We start from the raw sequence: 23,109 nt of genomic DNA, 5'->3' as shown, positions 1-23,109 counted from the left end.
ATTCAGATGTTTTGCAGCAGCAGGTTAGAAGCCGTCAGGGGACGCAGACGTCTCCAGCAGCCCTCCTGCTGTTGTGTTCTGATTTCCACATTTAGAAACCCGAGACACATTTAGACATTTGGACTCTGAGTGAGCCGCCTGAAGACATTAGAATGATTCCATCACACTTCTCGTGTTAATGAAGCGCCTGTTTCCCTCCACACCTCATCCCCAGGTACTGAGAGTCTTTCTGTGCAGGTGTGAGTGTTCAGTCCCACCTGTGATCACATCAGCACAACAACAAGATGCTGTTTGACCACACAGACACACACATGCGCACAATAAAGACACACATCCCCTCTCTCTCTCTCTCTCCCTCCCTCTCTCACACACACACTCCCTCCATCCCTCCTTCTCTCTCTCTGTGTCGCCTCCACCTGCATCAGCACCGGCTGCAGAAGTTCCTCGTGCACAGGTAAGCTCCTGACTGATCGAATCGCTGAACTGTTTACTAATTATTATGTTCAGTGCGTGCGTGACATGACAGCACACGTGAGTCGGACCGGTGTACGCATGCTTAGAGAGCCAGAGAGGCACGCGGACACACTGTACGTGATCAGCTGTGTGTGTGTGTGTGTGTGTGTGTGTGTGTGTGTGTGTGTACGTGTGTGTGTGTTAATGAGGATGTGATGCAGGAGGAGATGCAGACATCCCATAGGGTCTCCCTCCATGTGTGTGAATTATTAATGCAGGATGATTCTCCCTGAAGGAAACTCTTCAGTCTGTATTGATTGATTGATGGATGGATGGATGTGATTGTGTGTTCTGTATCAGTCTGTGTTGGTCGTGTCGAGGCTGAGAGCTTCATGTGTTCTGTCCTCTGTCAGAGAACAGTCTTACTTACAGGATGTGTAGGATGTGCAGGCGGTGATGTACAGAGTGAGAGAGTGGGCTCCAGCTGGAGTCTGGATTTAGATTCTCTGTCTGACTGTTGGATGTTAAGGAAGGAGGCAACCTGATCCAGATCCAGATCCAGATCCAGATCCTGGTCCAGATCCTGTGTGTCCAGTGTCACTTTGCTCCTGCTGGACGTTGTGCACATTGTCATCATCTTTGGCACATAAAACAAAATGCAAAAAGCTGAATTTAACGTAATAATCTTGTCAACAAAAACCTAAATAACTCCAAAATATCAGGATGGATGATTTATACACTGTAGTAATTAGTTAATGGGATTAACAAAAGATCTATATTATTGGTATCAATATATGTGATCCAATAAAAAAACCTTTTTAGAGATTACAATGCAAGAAAAGATGCCTGGGGTGATTTATAATTATCACACTCTCAGTTAAGTTTCCTCTTTCAGTGCATCATGTAATTTAAAACAATATCTTTGTTAAACTGTAAGAAAATCTGCATGTTTCTCCCACAAGTGTGCACTGTAAAAACAAAAGATGGCAGCACAGTAAACAGTCAATTATACACAAGATTGTGTTAATGTGTTGTCTTTAATGAGTAATTGAGAATATTAACACGTGTAAAAACATTTTAAATGACCTTTAATATTGATAGACACCATTAATGAAACAATTATACAACTAATCTGTCTTTAAATTGCAGATGAGTGCTGCTGTTAGTTGCATAGCATTTGATTTTCAATGCAGTTTGGGGAAAGACGTGGCTGAAAAGTTTATAAAAACACATTTAATCATTGTCTTGGTTGTGAAAATGTTCATATTTATACAAGAGATCTGCCAGTTAACAAACAAATCCATGTAAAACAACAGAACCAAAACGTATTTACTGCTAATGTTAACGTCATTACAGTATCCAACTTCAGTGTGACAGTTTAATCTATGAAATGGTGATAATTCTGCGTGGATAAACAAAACTTCTCTTACAGATTTTTCCTGTTATTTTACATTAAACGTAAATTCACAATATATTTCAGTAATTTTATTGATATATTTATCTATATATTTATTTATTTTAAACAATACAGGATTTTTTTTACAATGAAATACAGAAAATAACATATTTTTACAGTGTATCATAACAGCACTTAAGGGATCGCTGTGAAAAAAATGTGTGTACGTTACAAAATATTCATGTAAACCCTCACGTCCTTTAATATTTCTGAGTTAAGTGCAGCATTGGAGGCCTCTGGTCTCTCTGTAGTCCTGGTTCTGGTTCTGACGGTGGCTCACCACTGTGGTACATTATAATCAGGACGGAGCAGCTCCTCCACCACCTCCATGTTCTGCTGCTGCTCTGTATTCACGGCAGGATTCGTACCGTCGCTGCGTTCATGATGCTGAGCGTGGCCGATTTGTCCTTGAACTTTTTATTTTCCTGCGCTGCATCCGTCCAGCATGTGTTTGTTTCCATGTTGTGCTGCAGGAGCCTTCCTCATCATCAACACAGTCGGCCTGGAAAAGCGTATTTTTATTCTAGGAGCACAAAAATAACAACGTCTGAGTTCCTGCTGTTGTTTGGTTCGTTGTGTCTAAATACAGCCTCTCTCAGGGGTCCTCGGGGCGCTGGAGGGGTCCTAAAGAGCAGCAATCAGACGAGTGCTGTGTGCAATACTGAACTGTTGTCAGCTGCAGTTCCTCTGATCACCACTAGATGGGCCATCAAATTAAACTCAGACTGTAGGACTCTGAACGTCCCTTTGGAATGAAAACATTAAATATATGTCCCACTACAGATCAGATGCTCAGATGCATGTATCAAATTAAAGTATTTCTGCAACATGTTGAGATTCATATTTCTCTGCAGCTACATGATACATTTAAAACACTTTAAATCAATGACGCCCAACAAAGTTCATTCATTTCAAACATTCCCTGATTTGGATATTCCTCAAAACAAGACCCCCATCAGCTTCCGGCACCAGTTTGATCGGGCTTGGGTCAGTCTGTCTGTGCTGTAGACACTCATGTGGGTCTAAAGATATTCTGTAAATAATTTAAGTTAAGAAATTAAGTAAAGGTTGTAACTGAAATCATAATATTTATCTGATGGTGTTAAAAACATCCATGTCAGTGTGAAACGTTACATTTCTTTCTGTTGCAACGTTTAAGTTTCTTTCTGTTCAGATTTTGGTTTAATGTCATGACATTTCTTTGCTTACGGACTTTTTAGGATTAAGGCACCAGAGCCACTTGGTTCGGGTCAGGAAAAGATCAGGTTTGGGCTTTAAATACATGGTTCTGCTGCGGCGAACACAGTCGGAAATGTCTGTTGAAAACATCCGTTTGTGTCGACATGCACAAGAACAGCTGTCCTGCTGTCGTCTTAGAAACTCCCAGTAGATTCGTGTTGAAACGCGGAGGCAGCTTATTTATAATATCAAGTCGTTTCACTCTTGGACTTTGACTTTCGAAGTATGAAATCCAAACATTTATTCTTGTAATTGGGCTGATTGTGTAAAAGTTTGTTTCATGTGTCGCTCACTCATCATGAGACTCATCCTCGAACAGGAAACTTAATTCAATCTTCAGCTTTCCTCTTTAGAAACTGAAGAGTGACGTCACGTTGTTTTACGTCTCTACAGGTCCCGAGAAAAGGAAATGTCTAAATGCTGCATGAGCAAACCTCACACGCATACTCGGTACTTTCACAAGGACTTTTAGAAAGTTGAAGGTGTTTTCACCAGCCAAAGCTCCTGCAGAGCAACATTAGATGTCTTCTTATTATTCCCTGGTGGGGGTGGAGGTGTTGGAGAGTCGGAGCCAGCGCTGCTGTGTTCACTTTTTCTCTGGATTGGACTCGTCGCTCACTTGCTGCCATGAAAAGCTCTGATTTCTGTCTGTAATTTCGATTCACTAACAGGAAGCGTGAGTGACTCCACAACAGCCGAATCTGCCGGGTCTCATTGGAAGCAGAGAGCAGTGAGCTCTTTTCTGTTGCAAACCTCAGTGTGTGATTTACACTGATGAGCTGAGCATGATTTTGCATAAAAACATAGAGAGATTAAAGAGTTTTCTCTGCAGAACGAGGAGAGAAGCGACACCTCTGCTGACAGAATAACTGTCTGGCATCACAGTCGGTTATCGGTGATTCTGGATTTGTCTGTTGAACAAATGTTTTTTTTAAAAGTCTGAGTCTGTTTTTGCATCCAGAGCAGTTCTGGTTGAGACGGTTTGAATCTCAAATCTTTGCCTGCAGCAGCGTCATTGTTAATATTTCATCAGAAGAGACGCAGCTGCAGCGGGAGAAACTGGATCCAGATGTCACACCTTTTCTTGCTGGTGAGCTTCCACCAACAGTACAGACTAGAGGTCGTCCGGAGAACCACGTGGTTTGTAAGAAACCAAGAAGATCCAACACAGAACCCAAGTGGCCCAAATTATCATCAGCTGTCGTTGTCCAATCAGGTCCTTTCAGGTTTCTCATCCTGTCATCAGTCTTTAGTCAATGTGAAGAGTCGTCAGAGTGAATGTGGGCGATGATCGTTTCTGAATTCTCACTTTTACACTGTTCTTATCGTCCGGTTAGGTAAAGGCACCAAACCCGCTCAGATAGGGTTAAAAAAAAGATCATGTTTCAGATCAAAATATCCAGTTTTGTGGCTTGAAATGTTCCGACATCTCGTTAGAAATATTCAGTTTCTATCGCAGCGAACGTGGCTCGAACTAGTCCTGAGGTATCTTTAATATCCAGAGGTTTCAGATGAGTAGCCTGTATCCATCCTTCGTCCGTTAAACATAAACATCCAACACGTTGTCAAATAACAGAGCTGCAGTGTCACACCTCGTGGTTTCTCTCACAGGAACCCTTCAGCATCTGTGTGCAGGTGGTTGATCACTGATGTTTAGTTTCACTGGGACGTGATCGTTGGCTTCCTGGGTGAGCGACCGGTGTTTGAACTCAACCAGCCCAGACTTCCACCTCTCATGGGGCTTTCTCCTTCTGTAAAACCTTTTTGGATGAAGCAGTTGCTCCAGTTTCATCAACTTCACGTTTTAGCTTCAGAGTAACTAAAGGGAACCCTGTGTGTCTGTTTGAGAAGCCGACAGATCCCTCGGTTTTTGATACGTCGATAATGAGACCACGCTGCAACACATATTTATGAATTTGAATGTTTTTCTTGGGAGTCTCCAACTGGGAGTTTGTGGTCAGACATGCCTCTAAAAGACGTAGGATCTCCTGCTGTGTTGCTTTTCGTGTGGATTTTTTTGGGTGCCCTTCAGTTTTTGGTAACAGCTTACAAAAAAGAGAAAAAAAACTGGAAAACCTGACTCTGTGTCGGTGCTGTCGGGGATTTTCTCTTCAGGAACTCTCCGCCTGATCCAATGTAGAGCACGAGTTCACGCAGGAGAGCAGCTGCTCTGCTGAAATGCCCCTTGAGCCAGGCATCATCTCCCCCCACATGCTGCGGATCTTCAGGCTTCGGTGAAATCTGCGTCGTGCACGTGAACGCGAAGGAAACTTGGACGAATGAAACGTGCCGAGACGCTGTCACCGCGGCGCTAATGACTCACGAGTCTGTCATCTCTCCTGTGAATGTTCATTCTTCATGCACTCTACACATCATGAACATGTGTGTGTGTGTGTGCGTGTGCGTGTGCGTGCACGTGTGTGTGTGTGCGTCCGTCACGTATGACACCCAGGCTCTTTTGCACACCGATGGAATTCACACACTTTTTTCTTTTTTTTTTTAATCTCAACAAAATCCTCTCAGCTGTTACATCCATCCCTTCACTCCTCCAACACACACACACACACACACAAACACGTACAAACACACACACACACACACACACACACTCGCCAGCTCCACCATAGACTTTGGAATTCACTGTTGCCATGGCGATGGAATAGAGCACGCTCTCTCGCATCGCCTGTTCTTTTCTATTGCTTTATCTCTCTCTCTCTCTCTCTGTGTGGAAGCAAACCAGCTTCTCTTGTCTGACGGGGGGGCTCGTTTTCCAGCCGTCAGCATCAGGTCTTTTATTTGTTTGTTTGTTTGTTTGTTTGTTTGGGTCACACATCATCATCCTCATATAGAAAACATGTTTGTTTGGGGGGTGTTCCCGTACAGGAGCGTCGCCCGGTTTCAAGACTCGTGTCACGTTCGTTAATCGAATCTCCTCCTCGATCTTCTCTTTCCTTTCTCTCCCTCATCTTCTCCATGTCCTTTTGCTTCTCTCCCTCCTTTTTCTGTCTTTCCTCTCACTCTCTCTCTCTCTCTCTCTCTCTCTCTCATCTGCTCTTTACTCTCTCCCCCCCCTCCTTTCTTCCCTCTCTCAGTTGCTAAGATGACTGCCATGACAATTCAATGAGAGGAGAGGACGCCAAGTGAAGCATCCCCCGCTCGCTGAGACAGGAGAGAAGGAGTGCTCAAGGTAAAGAGAGGAAGAAGAAGAAGAAGAAGAAGAAGAAGGGCTAAGAAGAGAGGGAGAGGCTGAGGAGTGAGGGAAAGGAGAGAGAAAGTGGGATAAACGGTGGATGGAGGCGGCTCGGACCGGGGCTACGGAGCGCTCTTCACCGACGAAGAAGAAGAAGAACAGCAGCAGCAGCAGCAGCAGCAGCGGGGGGGAGAGGAGATGGAGGCGAAAGGCAGAAACATGCCCTCAGGTAACACTCACACTCTGACACACACACACACACACAAGCATACGTGCACACACTGACAACCAGATGCACATGTGTCTGCAAACACACACAGATGACACGTACACTAACGTAGATAATCGAGCAACATTTAAACACACAAACAAGCGTGGACGAACATAATCACTCAGGATGCCACACACACACACACACACACACACACACACACACACACACAGTGGGGTGTGTACAGAGGTCTGCATCCAGAAGTGGTTGTGATTAATCTGCGCTGGCATTTGTGTAACCAAGCTAAACGTCTGATGAATGAGCGAGCGCTGACACAAACACAGTTGGGAACATTGAGGGAACTGAACACGCTGTAGAGAGCTGAACTGGATCAGCTGCATCACTGACGTCCTCCGACTGGAAACTTGAAATGTTTATTATGCTGTGTTTGCATGTAGTGTGGTTCTGGAGTACAGATTTCTGTTGTTGTCGTGCAAAAAAAGCAGCTTTGGGTCATTTGATCCCATACATTTGATGAAGCCAACCAATCAGGATCCAGTACAGCTGGAACACCAGGCGTCGCATCACCACAGGATGCATCTGAGTTTTGCTAGCTTCAGTAAAAGTGTTATATTCAAATCTAAACTGCACATTTACACACTTTCTGCATGTTTACTGGAAGTATTCTTCTGTGCATGATGGTCGTAAAGTGTGTTTACAGGGTTGTTTTGGGGAGAAGTGCTGCTTTTTAAAGATATCGCCCTTTTTATTCCACATTCTTCCATTTCAAAACCTGGCGCCTACATTACCCACAATGCACCTGAGCCACTGTGTGACATCACTGGAGATGATTTACCTGATTGCATGCAGCTTCCTCTGGAGCTACAAAACACTTTATACTACTGTTTGTTTTTTTCATATATGCAATAGTACTCCAGTTAACCACATCCATCTATGGACGCCTCGTCAATATGCTCAGCGAATATTAGCAAAATTACAAATATAGCCGGTGAATCTGTTTACGATGATTAAAAAAGACCTTGCTGTCTGTTTTATATCAGACTGGACATCAAGCTTTTAACATCCAGTTGAAATGTGAGAACATGGTGGACACCTGTTGCTGCTCACATGACGAAAACATTTTATTTTGACACATTTTCTAACGTTAGAAACTGTTATATGCTGTACAGATTTAAAAACACTTAGAGACAAATTTGGGAATCATATTTTGCTCAATAAATAGAAATGTATTTGACTTGATTTGACGAATCAAGCAAATTCTAAATCTTGACAGACCTATTTATTCACCTTTTTTTATATAAATGAATGAATGAAAGCAAATTATGTCAGACGTAAAAAACAAAACAAAACAAAGACTGATTTTATCTTTTTTCTACATGTTTTCACAGCTATAATGTGAAACTCCTCACACATGAATGCATCAATCATCATTATTCAGCTTTAAAGTGACCTGAACTGGATGGATTCTGCAGAAACACATGATGATGTTCATCCTTTGCACAGTTCATTTAGTTGCAGTTGCTTGACTTTGACTTTTCCTCCTCTGTGCTGCTGCTGCGTGGCGTTCACTGTACCATCCTACACAGTGATGTCCGTCCCCCTGCAGTCTTTTTGGGAACTCACCTTATGAATATTCCAGCAGCTCAGGTCGGGTTCAGGGTCAGAGTACCGGTGGTCTCTGTTATTTTGGGACTCGTGTTGCCATGGAAACACCCCTCGGGCCGCCTGAATTAGTCAAATAGTTTTTAAAAAGCCGGCGCTGGGACTGATGCTGTGTGAGATCGATTGTTTACATTAACCTTCCGTTTGAATAGAAAGTTGTGGTTCATCGTCCTCCAGAACACTGAATGCATTTGTCCGCCTTTTTTATTCAGATCTCACTGAGGAGCTGCGACCCTTCCTCGTCTCCTCGGATGTTTCCTTTATGTTTCCTGAAGCACGACAGATGCGTCGCCTCCCTCTCGCTGCTCACCTCTCAGCTTCACTTCACGTCTCCTCTCTCCTCTTTCCTCACCTCTCCACTCGTCTCCTCTCGTCTCATCATCCTGCTCCTCTCTCCTGTTTTTATTAAGCCTAACCTCCGTACTCTACTCCCCCGTTCCTCTCTCGCTCCGCTGCTGTTGCCCCTTGGTGTCTTTTACGCTTTAGAAGTCCTGTTGATCTTATCGGCGTCCAAATTCACCCGGAGAATCTTCGACATCAGCGTGCTCGATTGATATTATCACCTCTAGAAAATGATTCCTCTGGAAAAGAAGGTCACAATATAAACCTGCTGAGAGAATCCACTGATGTGTGAAATTTTCTTGGAAAGAAACTAATTCACAGGATTACAAAGGAGGATTTTCCCCTCGGCGTCTCGCAGCAGTCCGTCCCCCTGCGACAATATTTGATGTTTTACATTTTGGTAGATGCAGCCGAGGAGGTCGGCATTTTGTTCTTCTGCCGGCCGCCTGCTGCCAACATTTCTCTGCTGCTTCAGGCTGTTTACGCTGTTTTTGTGATTAAAAAAAAAAAGTGTGCTCACCCAGAATGCAACGGAAAAAAGACTGGACCCCATCAGCAGCTCCCACCAGTCACCCACAGCAGGCCACAGGGGACAGCAGTTCTGTTAATGCAGACATGTTTGACAGTTCGATGCATGGATTGTGAACTGCAGCATTATTTGGAGAATCGCAGGTTTAATTTCATGGCTGTTCAACCTCTGAGGGCTTTTTTGTACCTTCTGGTTAAACATCAGCCTGATTATTAATATAAACCGAGTATTTACTCGATCAGTAACCTGCAGGCCAACAGTGTCATCAGCAGTGAAGAGGATAAGATAAGAAAGACATTCTTGTGCCAGAGTTTGCTTAAAAATTCCAGTAAAAATACAGACAATAGAGTCAAAAAATGTAAAGGAATAGAGTAGCAATAAAGTGAGATACATTTAGCTGCTTAGTTATTTTTTTTTTTATTTCTGTGTCATGCCAATATCTGACCCATCTCACATGACAACATCGCAATACAGAACATATGTTATCTCCCAGTTTGTAGAACGATCAGCAAAAATAAATAAATACAAAAAATAAATTAAATTGCAAAATACGGTATCAACAAAACAAAAGCAAAGATATGAAAACTGCAAATTACAAATTAAATACAGTTTTCTTTCGAATTTGTGTGTGTGCTTTTTTTTCTAAATATTTTATATGCAAAATGTATCTTAATCCACATAAAATCAATATGCTTTTAAGTTACTAAACAACATATGTGCAGCTGCCCATAAGAATAAGTTTAAGAAGTCTTCTAAATAAAACTAAAATAGAAAAAATAAGGAATATTGAAATTTAATTTGAAAAATCTATTTTGCTAATTATATTCAATAGCATGATTTTGACATGATTGTTCTCATGGATGTGTGGAGAGATTCAAACTTGTAAGTGTGATGAGATCACTCACTACAGTCAGTGTACACATCAGTGTCCTGAGTCAACAAGTTCCTGTGAAGAATGAGCCTGTTCTTGTTCAGTTTAGGTAGAACCGCATCGCTCATCTTCTGCTGTCAGTCGCTGCTGGATGAACGCTGTAAATAATGCTCTTAGTCATCTTGAGCTTTAAACCTTAACTTCAGCTCCGGGAGGATTACTGTCATGTTTGGACATTTTCTGCAGCATCAGATATAATTATTATTATCACGAGAAGAAAACAGGACAATACTTATTGACAATATTCTAGTCAGTAGTTTGAAGTGATCTTGGTTTCTGTGTTCTTGTCAGATATCAGTTTCCTTCCGCGCCCGGCGCTGGTGTGGTGTGAGCGGGGCATCCAGGTGCTGCTGACCACCATGGGAGCGTTCGCGGCCTTCGCCCTGATGACAGTGGCCATCGGTACCGACTACTGGCTGTACGCCCGAGCCTTCATCTGCAACAGCACGGCCAACTCGTCCCAGGAGGACTCCAACAACAAGGACAAGAAAGATCCCGGGGCGCTCACCCACTCCGGACTCTGGAGGATCTGCTGCCTGGAAGGTACAGCCGGTTCTATTTCCACATTGTCGTTCATGCAAGTGGGTGTGTTGAGGGTCGCATGTGTGTGTGTGTGTGTGTGTGTGTGTGTGTTTGTCATGCGCTGGTCACTGGAGGGTCTTGTTGAGGTCAGTGTGCTCATCACTGTAATCAGAACAGACATAAATAGGTGTTCTCTTACTCACAAACACAAACCAGACGCTCATTGGTCTACTTTTGTTTATCTGTCGGATCTGATCTGCTCCCTCTCAAACTTTAATGAGGTCAGTCATCACATGTCGTCCAGTAATTGGTCAAGTGCAGGCAGTTCATGCATCCATTTCAAATTGTCAACAATGGGAACAACACAGAGAACTGATAACAGATCTTGTTGAAATGATCTTTTATATAGTATCACTTTTATATAGTATCACTTTGCAAAACAAATACACTCGTCACCTGGATTAAGTTTACATTTTGTACCACTCTTGAGTCACAAGCAGGTGGTTGAGATGGATGATGGGTGTTCAAAATACAAGACGTTAACACCAGAATCCAGTTGTGGTTAGGTTTCAGTTAGGTTAGGGTGGGTTTGTACATAATTCATATTCACCTAAAGTTTTGAAATTGGTCCGGTAGCTCTCCTCAGCTGGCGTATTAATCCTTTGGGGCAACTACCACCATCAAAGATATGTCCACTAAAAGTTCTTGTCTTTACTGCTGATAGTTGTTATTCTGTGTGTCTGACTACATCATGGAACTGATTCCAACAGAGACAGACCTTTTTGTTGAATACTAAAATCCATTTCGTATCCAGAAACACAAGTCTTTGTGAAAGGAGACGTCTCTCGAGGTGAGCTGTTAGTTGTTGCCTCATGTAGATTTTCAGAATCAGCTAAATATTATATATATGACTTTTTGAAAGAAATTCCTGCTGGAGGCTCTTAACTCCTCTCTAAAATCCTGACTCATGTTTTCACTGTCTTCCAGCACAGACTCACCTCTTGACAGAGTTTTCAGAGGAGGGTCTTCAGTTTTAAACTACACCCCGCTATCTCCCTGACCAGACCCTGCTTTTTCCCTGACCACACCCCGCTATCTCCCTACCAACACCCCGCATTCTCTCTAACAATACCCCGCTGTTTCCCTGACCACACCCCCTATATTCCAAACCAGACCCTGCTTTCTCCCTAACCACACAACACTTTATCCCTAACTAAACCTCGCTTCCTCCCAAACCAGACCCCGCTATCTCCCTAATCAGACCCCGCTTTCTCCCTAACCAGACCCCGCTATCTCCCTACCAACACCCCGCATTTTCTCTAACCACACCCCGCTTTCTCCCTAACAGCACCCCGCTTTCTCCCTAACCAGACCATGCTTTCTCCCGAATCAGACCCGTCTTTCTCCCTAACCACACCCTGCTTTCTCCCTTACCAGAACCCGCTTTTACCCTGACCACACCCTACTATCTCCCTCACTACACCCTGCTATCTACCTAACCAGACTTGCTTTCCCCCTTAACCACACCCTGCTTTTTCCCAGATCACACCCCGCTATCTCCCTAACGAGATTTTCTTTCTCCCTAACCACACCCCGCTTTCCCCCTAACCAGTTGTGTGCATACTAACTTTTCAGATATGTCAGTTGAAAACATTTCCTCATTATGTTGATGAGAAAATGTGATCCTGTCTATAGGTACTTTATGGTTCAGGTTGTTGTTAGGACCAGGTGTAGCTACAAGCCACATTAGCAGCATTACAGCCAATCGTAACCCAGAACACCGATATCACTGAGCAGAAGATGTACCACAATGTCTAAAAACACGCTCAAACCTGCAATAGCTCCGCGCAGATAGAAAACATATCTGCACTTTAGCTAGCTACATTATATTGTGTTATGATATCACGACATGCTGTCAACCTGATAATGACAAAGACGCATTTATGGTGAGTCTTGGCATCATTGCACCGTTCAGATAAGAAGATTTACATGTGTAGATCTGAGATTTGTTCATTTTGTACCTGCTGCACTTGTTCTTTTACCTTCATGCACAAACAGACACACACACTCACATATATATACTTATACATATTGAACATAAAGCTCATCATAATGCCCCACAGCTCAGATATGAGTGGTGACTCATTCTGTTACTGATTAAGTAGTTGTTTTTTTTCCCGCTTTGCTGCAGCTGACAGCAGGTTTGATAGGAGAGGACACAGATACGTATCACACAGTTTATTATCGAGGTTCTTTGCATTTAGTCAAAGATGTGAGGCCACAGCATTCTAATTATAAAAAACAAGACAACAACATTAAGAACTCTGTGTTTTTGTGTGCAATCAAGTCTGACATGGAAGGAAATCCGTTTATCCAGAATGACTTCATCATGTTTGATGGTTTGTTTTGCTTCCTTTTCCATATGAAAAGACCTCTTGTTGTTTGGATGTTACACAATATTGACTATTGTTGTCACCTGGCTGCTTTTTTTTAGGAATTATCCGAGTTGTTAGACACATACTCTGCCCTTTAATCCTGATCTGCTGTCTGCTGCTTTAATCCAGTCTCAGTCCTGATGAATAATTCTGCCTCGTTCAATTCAAGATGTGATGGTCTGTCTTTAAAAGATCTTGATTTTGCTGCAGGTTACCTCGCCTTGACTTTTGTTTGCACAAGTGTTGGAGCCTGAAATGTCCTCTTCATGTTCTTTTTAATGTTTTTGTTTTCTACTTGTCTTTCATTTTATTACAAGAGAAACATGGGATCGTTCTTCTCGCTTGATGTTTATTTTGTCCGTGAAATGCACAAATAGCTGTCAAGGTAAACAAATATTCCCTCTCAATGAGAAATGTAAGCGCTCAGATGCAGTTTCTGTTTTGATTTACAAAGACAGAGAAACAGAAGCAGGCTGCTGCAGCAGTATCCAGTAATGGAAGATGGTGGAGGATCAAAAAGCCGACATACTGTACAGCCTCATATAGAGGAGAGGAGGCAGACAACCTGACATTTGAGATGAAGAGATGAAATTACAGATTGTTGTTGTTGACTTGACTTTGTACTCGGCATCATCATCATGATCATTTCAAAAGGAATGCAGTTTACTTTGGGGTAACGGGTTAGTTTCATCTAGCACCATCATCAGGTTGAAATTGTAATGCATTTCTTCTGTAGAAATATCTAAAAACTGCTGTTTTTTTTCATTTTTGGCATGCTGTTTTGCAAAATTAAGAGAGAAAACATTGTAAGTGCTGACGTTATCATTTTAAGCATGTTAGCATGCTGATTTGAGGACCAGCCTCAGAGAGCCTCTGTGGTTGTGCACTGTTAGGCCAAAATTCATCATGGCCGAACGGCACGCTACAAAAGAATCCCACATGGGCGCCAATTAGCAATGGCGGTCGTTAACAAGCCATGTCGTGACACCTCACATGATTGTTGTGAGAACAAGTTGGTTTGTACTTCATGCACTGACGTGATTTACCCACTCATCGCTTGCTTTTCCCTGGAGTTTCAGCTGTTTCACTTGTGCCTTTTACATTTTAAAATCAGACGGATGAATAAACTCCTCTCGCCTCTCTTGTTAAATCCTCCTGTGCTCCTGTGGCAGCTTGACTTCCTCTCCACATCTCTCGCTGTGGCTGTGTTGTTTGTGGAGAATAATGCTGAGTGAGAGACTCGTTGTCAGGTCAGGGTTTGGTATCGTATTATGAAGAGTTATGGGATTACGTCGTCTGGCTCAGTGTGTGGTCTTCCTGTCGAGGGGGCAGCGTTTGACATGTGTCATACATCCGTTATCTTGTTTACCTCTCACATCATCCTCTTCATCCTTCCCTTTCTCCATCTCCTAACGCTCCTGCTCTTCTCTCCTATCTCACCTTTTTTTAAACGTTTTCCATAACTAGTAATCGTTCCCATATTTGTCTCCCCATCGTTTTTCTCTCTGCCTCATTCTGTTCATCGCTCTCCTCTTCTCACCATTTCTGCATCTCACTTTCTCTCCCGTGTGACCTCGACTCTTCACCACCATCAAACTCACACACACTCTCTCCTCCTCTTCCTCGTTGTTATTTTACAGGCTTGAAGCGAGGTGTGTGTTCCCAGATCAACCATTTCCCCGACGACGCAGACTACGACCAAGATGCTGCAGAGTATCTGCTGCGTGAGTGGCACACGCACACACACACACACACACACACATTCAGCCTGTACTACACACACATCTCAGCAGAACACAACACACACACACACATTACAGTCTCCAGCACACACGGATACAGAAAGGACAGAAGGGGGTGGTGGGCGGACATCAATACACGGATGTCAGATTCAAGCAAAGCGTTCCTGGAGGTGTGTGTAAGTGTGTGTGTGTGTGTGTGTCTGCGCAGTGTGTGTTTGTGTATGTGTTTAAATGCCCAGGTGCATGGGGTTGGGAGTCTGGGGGTGTGCAGAAAGCTTTTTTTTTTCACAGATGGATTGAAAGAACAACCTTCACTAATGGATTATTTTCAGCTCAGGATTCAGGTTTCACATCCTGCCTCCATTGTGCTGGAGAATTCTGTTCGTACGGCCTGAACCGTTCGGTTTACAGAATGTGCGCTCCATCCATACGTTACGTAAAGATCTCTCTCTTGCTATCTTTTTCTGAGGTGTTCGTGTTTGCTTTGCTGTGCAACCTTGACTGAACAAGAAGAGCTTTTAGTCATCCAAAGGCAGCACAAACCTTTGGATTGGACTCATGTTGATGTAGACAATCAGAGAAAACATGCTGTAAATTCTTTTTAATTCAAGTCACTGCAATAAGAAAAGAATGAAATTGTTTCAAAATGCCTGAGAAGAAAAAATAACAAATCCTTTGAGCTCTCCAAAAGCTGGAGCTTCTTCCACGACCTCAGTTTCTAGTCACTGACATTTAACATCAGGTACAAATTATTTTCGTTAAAGAATATTAGATCTGTTATTTCTTCAATAACAGATAAATCTTTCAAACTAATTTTACAGAATAAATGTTGGCAATGTAAGCTTCTGAAAACTGAAAAACAATCTTTATGTTCAATTTTCATATCTGTTGTGACAACGCTGCACAAAAATAACACTAAGTTAGGGTTCTGTAAATATCATGTTTCGGGTTACCTGGTTCTGGTGCCATAAACTCAGCTGGAAAATGTCCCAGTGCTTGTCAAAAATATCCAGTGGTTTGACTGTTACAAATGTTGAAACACAGTTTCGACTCAGGCTTGTCAACCATCGTACCTTTCCAGTCAGCTCATTAAATGTAATCTGAACGTAATAAGATACGTACCGTAGAAATGTTGATACGATATGTATAAGACATGAAAATGTAAAGTGTCCATGGTTTGCAGAAAAGTAATATGCAGACATTTTGCTCTAGCGACTGGTATTAATTGTTTTGTTTAAGTTGAAAGAAACAAAGAAACAAACAAAGATTTTAAAAATAAATTATACATGCCAAAACTAGCAAATTCTTCCATTTGAGAAGCTAGAACCAGCACATTTGTCATTTCTGCTTCCATAATGACTCAAAATTATTAATCAATTATCAAAATAATTGCCAATTATTTCTTCATCTATATTTATAATATCTCCTAATTGACAAATCACGTCAGATATCTGCACTCACAAACACAATGAGACAGAAAAATTCCATTATTTGCAGGAGATAATAATACCTGACTAATTAACGTGCTGAGACACACAGTTGGAGTTTGTCACCTGAGAACAGAGAGATATCATTACTAACCTCCCCACAGCTCTCGTCTTATCATCAGGAAATCAATAAATTGTGTTGAAGATGCAAACGCCACCCACACAGTCCCTTCTCCCTGTTAAAAACAAATCCAGAGAATCATTCGCAGCCCCTGTTTGACACATCTGGCCGATAATATATGCTTATCGCAGCATTATCTCTTCCCTTCAGAGGCAAACAAAAGCTCGCACGGCTTCAGGAGTCACCCTGAAAACTTCAAGGCCCTGATGTTCCACGTGTCGCTGCCGGAGACGGAGCTACTCAGCATTTTAATCTCCTATAATGTCTCTCGACGTTATCGCTACCGCTTATAGGTTGGAGATGTCTGCGAGGAAGATAATGTAGACGGGTGTCAGGTGATGTAATGCAACCTTGTGCAGTCACACTGAAGGTCCTGAGCTGCTGGATAGTGGTGCATGATCTGCTTATTGAAAGTCAGTAGATGAGTTAGTTGCTGATGTACATCATTCATTTAATATCACAAATATCAGAGATCGGCTGCTGCAGCTCAAGGTGAACTACCTTGTCTAGTCATTTTCCCCAGTCTTGACAAAGAGACACTGCCTGCTGAATGTTTTGTAGTAAACTTATATAAATACTGTAGATAGCTGCTGATCCAGAGCCAAGTTGTAGTGTCAGCTATAGCACGTCTTGGTAACACTTAATCTCCCAGGGGTGTCACGAGGCTGCTCACTTTGCACCTTCAAACGGCGTTGAACCTCAAAAAAACAAGCCTCACCAATCGCGCTACATGAAAAACACCGTATTAGTCATATTTAACAGAGAGAGCTGACGAACTTGAGAGTGATGTATTGCCGTCATCGTCTGCAGGTGTGGTGCGAGCCTCCAGCATCTTCCCCATCCTCAGCGCCATCCTGCTGCTGCTGGGTGGAGTCTGCGTCGCCTCCAGCGGCTTCTACAAGAGCAAGAGGAACATCATTCTCGGCGGAGGGATCCTGTTCGTCGCTGCAGGTAACACTGCAGCTTCATCCTGGTTCTTCTCTCCTAGTTTAGGGTTAGGGTTAGGGGGGTTAGGGTTAGGGTTGTCTGCTGCTTTGCCTCCATTAATGCATCCTCTGTCCTTCCTATCTGTCTTTTTTTCCACTCAACACTGACATTAAACTGCTATTTCCACTTTAGTTTCAGATGCATCAGTCAAACACAGCCGTAATAAGAAGGTTCTTATGTATGATATGCAGATTGACTTTCACATTACGCCCGCCTCCTCACTGTATAATTGAAAGGGAACAGTTCCCATATCTCTGCCTGGAAAACAGTTTAATGAAGCTGCAGGTTAATTTGTCCCAGAGGAGCACTTACAGCAGAAGTCTTGTATATTTCTTCAGGGCTCAGCAACATCATCGGAGTGATCGTGTACATCTCTGCAGCCCTGAGCGACATCTCCCCCAAGAAAGACGAGGACAAGAAGTGGCACTACTCCTACGGCTGGTCCTTCTACTTTGGCGGCCTGTCCTTCATCCTGGCCGAGATGGTGGGCGTCCTCGCCGTCAACATCTACATCGAGAAGAACAAGGAGCTGCGCTGCCGCTCTCGCACCGACCTCTTCAAGAGCACCACGCACGCCATGCTGCGACTGCCCAGCTACCGTTTCAGACGGCGCTCTCGCTCCAGCTCACGCTCCACCGACCCGCCGCACTCACAGGAGAACTCGCCCATCGGTGCCTCCAAGACCTTCAGCCTTCCGCCCTCCGCTCCACCCTTCTCCGTGGCCACTCTTCCCAACCCGCACCACACCAGCAGCGGCGGAAGCGGAGGAGGCGGCGACATCTCCATGTACACCCTGTCAAGGGACTCCAAGCTGGGCAGCCTGGGAGGCGGCGCCCCACCCCTCTACGGCACGGTGGACCGGGCCACACTGTACCAGCTCCACAACTACTTCCCAAAAGATTCCAGCGGCAGTGGCGGCGGAGGAGGAGGAGGAGGTGGAGGAGGTGGTGGAGGAGGAGCAGTGATAAGCGGCGGTACGCTCCCGTCTCACTCCAAGTCCAACTTGGCAGCAGCAGCGGCTGTAGCCCAGAATTCAGCACCGCTGAACACCTCCACAGCGGCCGCCACACCGGCCCAGACGGCTCCGATATCTACAGCCACCATGGAGAGGGAGAGGGACAGGGACCGGGACCGGGGCAACGTGGGAACCCTGGACCGACTCACTGCCAAAAGGGACAGGGATAGCAACTCAGATACACTGAACAGGAAAACTACGCCAGTTTAAACTCAACCTCAGAGAGGAGCGAGGGAGGGAGGGAGGGAGGGAGGGTAAGGAGAGAAAGTGTTGAAAGAAAAGAGAGAAGTAGGGCTGAAAATGTGCAGGTGACACTTCCACGGTCTCTGTCCTTGAGCCTGAGGTACAGCTGCCATAACTATTCACCAATATCACAAACAGTCATAAAACACCTGACAGACAGATTCATGACACCTGCCTTAAAATGGTCATGACTTCTTTAAGTTGATCATACAGCAGTGGTGCAGCGGAGCCTTCAGCACAACAGACGTTTATTTTTTACTTTTTAACTTTAGCATCACACGTAAGTGGGAGCTTCCCAGTGAAACCAGTCTCCCTGTGCAGCAGTTGGGGGGGATACAGTAAGTGCCTTGCTAAAGGGGCAGGGGAGCTCAGTCGATATTTACTCTCTCCTTTCACATTTTGTCAGCTGCCACATAGATTTAAACTGCAACTTCCATTTAGAAGGAACAATCTACGAAGCTTTGACATACGCGTTAAAAACTGAACTAAATCTGGTTTATAAAAGTTTTTTAGACGTCCAGTTTGGACCGAACAACACTTTCAAACATCCCAACTAACGAACTTTGAAGTGTCCAGATGGTACAAGCCACAATTCTCTGTTTCACTTCTATTTTGAAAAAGAACAGAGGGACACAAACGGGTACATTCAGCCAAGTAACAAGCTGCTCAGTGACGAGTTGACTGCCGATTGTAGGTCAACAGTAGCTACGTGACCTCTGGTCGTAAGATGGCGACCTCAGCCATATCTAACCTACTGACACACACACACACACCACAGGAGGCTGACACACTGTGAGCCTATTTATTTTTAATTGTGTGTCAGAGGTAGTTACAGTGACAGATGGGCATTCTCCACCAGAACAGCATAGACGCTAGGCTTCACCCTGCACGCCTCCGTTACACCACTGCCGGTTGTCACAGTTTGGTTAAACACCGCAACAAATGTCCGTCTGAACAAGTAGCTTCATCTGACGCTCAGATCCGAGAGTCATTGTTCAGACGTGTGAAATGTTTGCTGAATCCTGGCCAAATGGAACAGGACGGCCCTTTTTTATTGTTTCAGAATAATCTCACTTGTTTTTTCTTGTTTTTCTTGAAACAATAGGAACTGCATGATCAAAAGTTTAGTGTTTCAGTTTTCAGGACTTTATTTAAGTCGCTGGCGAGCATTGAATAGGTTTTATCAAACCCTATAGCTCAAAAAACAACATTGATTTGCTCTGCTGACACAACTGCTCTGTTTTACTGACCGCTCGTCTGTTTACGTCTCGTCAACTCTACACTGTCGCAACCTTTGTGATCACACTCCATTTTCCTTTATGATCATTTTGATAATCACCTCACTAGCTAGGAAAGCCGGTCAGCTTGTCTAGCTGTTGTCAGTCACCTTGATTGATTTTTTTCCAGCTTTTCCAAGAACCAAATTTGAAAAACGAGCAATAGCATCCTAGCGTTAGCTAAGCTCTGAAAATCAGGCTATGGTTGGTGCTTCAATGTTAGAGCTAAGGTTGCTTATGATGAAGTGGTTATCAAAAACAGAACAGCGAATACTTTTAACAATATGTATAAAGCTAACTTGATAAATTAGCTTGCTCAAGTCGGACGAAGCCACTCGATCACTCAGGTTGGAGTTAAGTGCAACAATACTGTAGAGTGTCAGAACACATTGCGATAGTATTTCCCGCTTTTTTAATGTTGTGTGATCATTACGATAATTTTGCTAATTACCACACGAGTGAGGTTAGCCAGTCAGCTAGCCTTTAGCTGGCTACTAAACTGAAGAAAAGCACCATCAAGTTTATGAACATCAGTCATTTAAATTTTTACGCTGGTGCTCCTGACTGGCTAAAGTTATCGACGACATTGAGGTGATTAAAAAAATTATCAAGAAGTTTAGTGAGCATTGAGATCAGAGCTTCTGCAAGATACTCGACGTCAATCACTTCAACTTTTGGCAACTCTACCAAGCTCTGAGACCCTAGCAACGTTAGCTTAGCTGTAATTAGCTAACTCGCAAATACTATTAACGATGTACAAAGTGATGAATGGATGGAAAAAGCACTGTGATCAATAAAGTTGGAGGCAAAGGTCATATTACTGTCGACAGGAGTTGCAGTTTTTAAAACAGATATACGTCACAATGCTTATTTTGCGTCATCAGATAGTAGAAAAGATGCCAAATTCACCTTCGATACGATGAACGCACTTGTGGAGATGGACTCTTACACACACTACGTGATGTTTATTCACCGACATTGATTCCAGGGTTTGTATGACTGTTTACGATGATGATTTGATACCGAAGGCTTCAAGGCAGTCATCCGTTGAGCGTTCCTGCAAAGGGCTGCGACCACAGGCAACAAGAGGGGTGAGGGTCCGTTCAGTTACCACTCAGGGGGCGGAGTTTTAGTTAGGACTTAGATCAGAAGCTAAATATCAAAACCATGTATTACTCCAGTATATCAACCATTTTATCCAAACCAAGTTCCTCACGTATTCTCGAGAAGTAACACCAATTAAAGCACATTATTAACTATTAAAGAGGTTGTAAATTATCTGCATAGAAAAATAGAAATTCGGACTTGAGCACAATATATTTTCAACGGGGGGGAGAAAGATATTCCGTCATGGATGTACTGCAAAGGACTTCTGGACTCTTCACATGTCCTGAATCTGACAACTGGACTGATCTACTGAACTCTGAATCAGCTGCGTTCGCAAAAAAAAAAAACGAATTCAACCCCGACCCTGGTCGACGAGGAGGAGTTTGAGGGAGGAGGGAGAGAGAAAAGAGCACAACAGCTAGCTTTGGTTCCCCTTTCTCTCCGTCTCTCTTTTAGCTATAACTATATCCTATTTCACAAACTAGAATAATAAATGTATTATTGAGTATATTAATCGGTCCATTTACTTCAACGAAAGCACATAATGTCTGTAAATGGTAATCTTTGGGTTGTCTTTTTCCATTCGGAGTGAGTGATCATCTCTAGGTTACACGAGATTGTAACTCCTTGAGTATTAATCATGTTGCTGGTGTTTCTATGATCGTAATGGTTATTGCAGGGTATTTATACATTTTGAAATCTGTTTCTTTTTTTTGTAATTTTTTTACATTTCTTTCGAGGACTTTTTGAATTTTTTCTTTTCTCTTGCTTATGTACACTAAAGTCAGTGGTGTCACGTGGAAAGCATGTGCACAAAAAGTCGAGAGTGTGATAACGTGTTAAATCATCGTCATCTTCATGGTTTTTTCTTAAATGTGTTTGTACAGGGGGAGTTGACTGAGCGTGCATGCATTTTTTTTTTTCCAGTAACACCCTGCTTCACCCTTTTACCTGCCCATTCACACTGGCAGCCGCCCAGTAACACCAGTCTGGCGCTGGTTACTGAGCTGGTGGCTACGTGCCTTCATAAAGGGCACATTGATAGTTGCTAAGTAAGCGAAAGTGGCATTTTTTCCCTACGTTTTGGTTTTGGATCCGTCCCTCGATTTTTTTTTTTTTTATTATTCTATTGTGTATTTTACAATAAATGTTATTATTGCACTGTTTTTCTTTTATACTTTCATGTATTTATTCTCTTCCTTTGATTGTCATAGTTCCCAGTAATGGTTCTTCACTTTTTGTAGTCTTTATTCCAGCTTCTGCTTTTATTGTTTCCTCACTCTGACTTCGCTCTTCCATCATCATCTGGTCCACATTTCGTTTGCAGGCTCCTTTTTTTTAATTATTATTTCTAAACATTACCAACGTAGCCTAATAATCAGTGTTTTTTAATGTTCAGACTAGTGTATAACTGTAGGCGATAGACTTTATATTAATCTATTTATTTTCGTGGTGGTACGTATAGGTATTCTAAATGTTATATTGTTTCAGAGTTCCTACACCTGTAACTTTGGGCTATTAAGGCTTCGTGCCTATCTGTGACATATTGTCAGTAGCCTAAGTGCTGGGAAACAGTTGGCTAAATGTGGTCTGTGTTGGTAGTGTCAGTGGTTTTTACATGGCAAACAAATAAGTACGACAAAATAAATCGGCCTCATGCTTCTAAGAAATCTGTGACGAATATCGTTACGCAATCACTAAAAAGCATTTTACCTTTTTATAAAGTGTTTCTGTGAGACCATGGTCAAAAGAAGACGTTCTGTTTCTTAGTTTTCAGTTTATATCTTTGACGTGGAAGCTGTTTTTAAAGGCAGTGTAAGTCACCGGCTCCTTTTTTTCACCAACACTTAGACTACTGACACGAGTCAAACCTGAAACTCTTCAAATGGAAAACTGGTATACTGCCACTCAGCAGACCGATACACGTCAAGAACAGTACGGAAAAGGGGGAAAGCAATACAATATACCGATCCTCACTGGAAAAGACAAAAAATATAAGGTATATATACATATATATAAATATATAGATATATTCAATAAAGTTCTATATGAAAATGTTTGTTGTGTGATGTGAATTATTGATTGATTATGAAATACTGTTTTTGATTTTCGTGGTGATTCACCAACAACTCCGAGGTG

The 23,109-nt window shown here is 42.9% G+C and overlaps 1 protein-coding gene across 2 annotated transcripts; it reads left to right on the top strand.

The window, feature by feature from the left end:
- Positions 1-345: 345 nt before the first annotated feature.
- On the top strand, positions 346-23,029 carry LOC115579489 (voltage-dependent calcium channel gamma-4 subunit-like). 2 transcript variants are annotated; one of them, XM_030413057.1, is made up of 6 exons: positions 346-454; positions 6,241-6,567; positions 10,326-10,577; positions 14,632-14,715; positions 17,152-17,292; positions 17,667-23,029. In XM_030413057.1, the coding sequence occupies exons 2-6, from the start codon at positions 6,537-6,539 to the stop codon at positions 18,551-18,553; spliced, it is 1,395 nt and encodes a 464-aa protein (XP_030268917.1). In that variant the 5' UTR covers positions 346-454; positions 6,241-6,536; the 3' UTR covers positions 18,554-23,029. The 2 variants fall into 2 exon arrangements, with proteins under 2 accessions (XP_030268917.1, XP_030268916.1); XM_030413056.1 differs by lacking the exon at positions 346-454 and adding an exon at positions 5,746-5,935.
- The last annotated feature ends 80 nt before the right edge of the window (positions 23,030-23,109 follow it).

This window comes from Sparus aurata, chromosome 3 (assembly GCF_900880675.1).
Source record: "Sparus aurata chromosome 3, fSpaAur1.1, whole genome shotgun sequence".
In the NCBI taxonomy this organism is placed as follows: Eukaryota; Metazoa; Chordata; class Actinopteri; order Spariformes; family Sparidae; genus Sparus; species Sparus aurata.
The sequence above is the reverse complement of the archived record's forward strand: the minus strand, read 5'-3'. Positions and strand labels throughout refer to the sequence as shown.